Here is a 4,634-nt window from a genome sequence, read left to right as displayed (position 1 = left end):
GAGTGGATGGATGGATAGATGGATAGATGAATGAACAGATGGATGAATGGATAGATGGATAGACAGGCAGATGCAGGGTGATGCAGAGAAATTACCTGGCAACTGCATTTCCCACTTGAGTTTCTCTTGCCGGCGCCATTTGGCTCTTCGGTTAGAAAACCAGACCTGGGAAAGGACAGGGACAATGTAGCTGACTGCGCTTTCTCCCACCTGGCACCTGCTGTTTTCACCACATGTTCCTGGTCTGAACTTGGAAGATAGACCCTTCTTTGGATCCAATATCCTCCCTCCCTGCTGTATTCTTTGCTCTCTGGCCACTTTCCCAACTCAAAAGCTTGGGGTGGAGAAAAGAGGAAAGCAATCAGCAGAAGGGGAACAAGGAGAGACTCATCTCTGATTTTTTGCTCCAAACAAGTTCGTTTACCTTCTTACCTGCCCTGTCCTCCACCCCCCACCCCCCACCATCTCACTGGAACCCAGAGTCCAGCCAGCCCAGTCAGACTCTTCCTCCTTGTTAGTGGTGCACACAATGTCACAGAGTTCACTCACCCTCACCGTGTCCTCAGGCAGAGAGGTGGCAGCGGCCAGTTTTCCACGGGCCACTGAGTCAGGATACTGTCCACGTTGGAACTCTGCAGAGATTGAGGCTTACAGTAAGGGCACTGGGAAGAGGACCAAGGCATGGGTCTCCCCTTAGGCCACACTTCCCGCCTAAACTACACTCCACCTCAAGGCAGGGCCACCTACAGCCTGCACCTCTCAGCCTTTGCCCATAGGCTTCAGGCCACTGCCTTCATGTCCCACCGAGGATGCTCTGACCCATCGTCCGCCCCAGTTCAGCACCTTTCTCCAGAGCCTCAGCTTGGCCTGGGGAGAAGATAGTCCGATTCCGGTGGCCGGTTCCTGGGTGGGGACCCCGGGGAGCCTCAGAACCTCTATAGGGAACAGGGCGAACTGGAGCCAAAACAGCTGCAAAGGAAGACAATGGCTTGTGGTGGCTTGTGATGATTTCCCTGGTCAGATGGGGTCCCCAGGTCCCTGGGGTTGTGACAAGGGGACAACATGGGTGTAAGAGCAGAGCCGAGCTGGTGGGACAGACACAGTCACTTGGAAGTCACTGCGGGGGTATGTGGTGCACAGTGTGCTCAATACCGTGGTGGGATATGTGCTTAGTGTTTGGGGGAAAACAGCAGCAGGGTCAGTCCAGGTGTGTGTGATCCAAAGAACATGAAAGGTGCTCTAAGAAACCATGCATGGTGCAAAGGACAGTATGAAAGACCCAGTCCTGCCTCTTCTTTAGCAGATCCTGTGAGCCCAGGGACCAGGGGACCTGGGTTCTGTTCCAGGACTTGCCATCAACTCGCTGGTGACCTTGGGTAAGTCACATCACTTCTCTGAACCTCAGTTTTCTTCTCCCAGGAGAGAATAAGACTCCCTGCCTGGCCCTCCTTATTGGGCTGTTATGAGGGTGGTCCAAGAGAGAATGAGAAAGGGCTTTGAGAACCATAAAATGTTGAGGATTTGGCTCTGATGTTCTCTGGGGGCAACTCCAAGACCCACCAGGTGACTGGAGCTGTGCCTGGGGTAGTCCCTGGTCCTCCTGTAGCGCACGCAGGACTCGGTTGATGGAGGAGACCTGGGGGTGTCAGGCGTTGAGTCAGAGATGGTGTGCAGACCCAGGATTGCACCCTGAGGAATCCCCTCTCTGTCTCCAACCACACACTGTCCCCCAGAGGCAGCCTCTTCTCTCCCCCATGCTTTCTTCTTCCCTTTCTTCAATACCACCACTCTTCAGAAGAGAAACTCGTGGGTCAGAAGAACCCAGGCACCCCACCTCCCAGCCTGGGATGCCCATGTTGCCCAGTCAGAAGGGCTCTCATTTTCCTCAGACAGCTTGCTTGCCAGCCCCAGTGTGGACAGAGAGGGTACTTACACTAGGAGTTTTGTCCTGGGTGCAAAGCCCTTCAGCACAGAGCTGGCGCTGGATCTCCCAGGCAAAGAGAGTCGGACACTCACCCTTCAGCTGGGTGATTCGAGCCACCACAGGGGGCGTAGCCAGACGCGGCTTGCTCCCCCCAATACCCTTGGGTTCCAAGACACCTGTGCGGTAGTAACGCCCTAGGATCTTGCTCACACAGCCGTTAGATACCTGAGGCAAGTGAGAGGACAAGTGAGACAGGATGGGCAGAAGGAGGAGATGTCCCCAGTACAGACGGTGACTACAAAACAAAGTGAGACTTACTGAACCAGGCCACGGAGTCAAGAGTCCAGCCTTACCTTTGGGGGCCTGAAGTTCCCCTTTCCAGACCCCAAGAGGAGGAAGCCCATGTCCCACAGGCCGCTAGACTCTCGCTGCTTCCTGTCCCCATTGCTGGGAGAAGGCTGTGCCACACTACCTTAAGGCTGCGGGAGATGTCACAGGGCCGCATTCCGCTGACTGCCAGCCTCACGATCTGTTGCCGGGTGTCCAGGGGCAGGGGCCGACCATTCACAAAGAACCCGCCCAGCTGATTCATGTTGCTGAACCCTGGGCATGAGAAAGAGGCCTCGGCACACCACCTCTCCCGCTTCCCCGACCCTCTGTGGGGAGAGTCACTCAGGTTCCTCCATTCTGGCTTCCCACCACAGAGACAGTCCCCCCTCCCCAGGAGGCTGCTCCCTTTCTGCTCCCAGGCTCTCAAACCATGCTGCTTTCGAGGCTGGGCTCGGTGGCTCAGCCTGTAATCCCAGCCCTTTGGGAGGTCGAGGCAAGTGGATTGCTTGAGCCTGCGGGTTCAAGACTAGCCCAGGCAACTTGGCAAGACCTCATCTCTACAATAAATCAAAAAATTAGCCGGACATGGTAGCATGCACCTGTAGTTCTGGCTATTTGGAAGGCTGAGGCGGAAGGATCACCAGAGTCCAGCAGTTTGACTCTGGGGTGACCGTGAGCTTGTCACTGCATTCCAGCCTGCATAACGGAGTGAGATTCCAACTCAAAAAAAATTGTTAAAATAAAAATAAATAAAATAAAATAAAAAACATGCTGCTTTCTTTGGTAGCTGTCTCATGGATGAGCCTTTGCTAGAATGCTCCATATATGAATGGATTCGAATTGGAAACCTTGGTATGAACTCCTATTTCATTTATTTGTTTATTTTTATGTCTATTTTTTTGAGTCAGGGAATCACTCCGTTGCCCCGGCTGGAGTGCAGTGGCATGATCACAGCTTACTACAACCTCAACCTCCTGGGCTCAGGCAATCCTTTCACCTCAGCCTTCCAAGTTGCTGGGACTACAGGCACATCACCACCATGAGCAGTATATATACTGTTTATTTTTTTGTAGAGACAAGGTCTTACTATGTTGTCCAGGCTACCCTCGAATTCCTGGTGTCAAGCAATCCTCCCTCTTCTGCCTCTCAAAGTCCTAGGATTACAGGTGTGGGCCACCCTGCCCAGCCATCTATTTCGTTTAATGTAGATACAAATGGTTACATAGAGAAATATTTACAGATATGTATACATACACTGGCCAGTATATATACTTCTATTTCTTTACTCTATCAGTCAAGAGAACAGAACAGAACTAACACCCCGGCACACCTAGTGCCCAGACTTGGCTTCTCATGTCATTCTTCAAGGAGAGGGGTCAGGCCTCCTTGGAGAAATGACAGATTCAGGAACTGGGGCAGAAAATACACAAGAAAAACCCTTCCTGATCTAAGGAAAGCTGGTTGGAGCAGGGAGGGAATGATTGGAAAAAGTTCCCCCTGGACATGGTCCAACAGCAGATGAAACCATGTTGATAGAAGCAAAGCCCCGAGGTCCTCCCCTGTCTCCACAGCCCTCCCAGCTGCTCCCGCTTCTGCAGACTCCTTACCGTCCTGCTGCATGCTCCAGGTACCTGCCTCACAGAAGGACAGTAGACCCACCGGAAGGACTGGGAAGGGGGTCCCTCCTAGGAACTCTTTATCTGGTTTGGAGGCTGGGTCTGCAATAATATGGAGTTATTTGGGTGAGGTCTCCTGCCTGGAAAGGTCTTGGGATATCATGTTTTATGATAGAGATTCAGGTTTCTAAAATCTGCCAGTAGATTGACTAAAATTTGAAAATCAGAATTCCCTTTACTTAAACCCTTATGTGATGAATTAAAATATCACAGGCCAGTTGAGGACTGAATTTTTCCGGATGTTCTGTAAGGTGCATACATTCATTACAATGGTCAGGGAAGTGGGAAAGGGTGATGCTTTCAAATGCTCAAGATTCTCTTTTTCCAAATGGGCACCTGTTGTCTCTGACTGCTCATAGGCCTTCTCGGCTGACACACTTGAGTCGGAGACCCTGGGGTCTCCAAGTTTAGGGCCCCACTTCCACTGTCAGGTAGTCCCGGGTTAGCTTTCCAAACCACCAGCCAAATGCCTCCTTCAGAGCACTGCAGGAGCAGATACTGCTCCTGTTCTTATACTCTCCAGGAGCCCTGGGGAAACATGGGGCTCAACTCTTGTCTGTCTCCCAGGTACTGGGGCTTCAATCCCACACATTGGACACAGAGATGAACAAGCTGGAAATCCTGGCTTTTCCTAAAGGACACATCTCTTGACATCTATAACCTACTGCGGCTATCGGTTCCTGTTAACTTTGAAGAGCCCTGCA

General features: G+C 51.9%; 1 protein-coding gene across 1 annotated transcript in view; it reads right to left on the bottom strand.

Moving 5' to 3' along the window:
• Positions 1 to 3,874, bottom strand: part of PAX4 (paired box 4) — a 6,272-nt gene extending 2,398 nt beyond the window's left edge. Inside the window, exons 1-7 of the mRNA XM_008057027.1 lie at positions 3,862 to 3,874; positions 2,397 to 2,527; positions 1,934 to 2,149; positions 1,561 to 1,636; positions 844 to 969; positions 550 to 632; positions 96 to 165 (exon numbers count right to left, since the gene is read on the bottom strand). Of these exons, the coding sequence (XP_008055218.1) occupies positions 96 to 165; positions 550 to 632; positions 844 to 969; positions 1,561 to 1,636; positions 1,934 to 2,149; positions 2,397 to 2,527; positions 3,862 to 3,874 (715 nt within the window). The remainder of the gene's footprint in view (positions 1 to 95; positions 166 to 549; positions 633 to 843; positions 970 to 1,560; positions 1,637 to 1,933; positions 2,150 to 2,396; positions 2,528 to 3,861) is intronic.
• Positions 3,875 to 4,634: the final 760 nt, after the last annotated feature.

The sequence above is a fragment of the Carlito syrichta genome, unplaced genomic scaffold (assembly GCF_000164805.1).
Source record: "Carlito syrichta isolate Samal-C Ts95f unplaced genomic scaffold, Tarsius_syrichta-2.0.1 Scaffold302616, whole genome shotgun sequence".
NCBI lineage: Eukaryota > Metazoa > Chordata > Mammalia > Primates > Tarsiidae > Carlito > Carlito syrichta.
The sequence above is the reverse complement of the archived record's forward strand: the minus strand, read 5'-3'. Positions and strand labels throughout refer to the sequence as shown.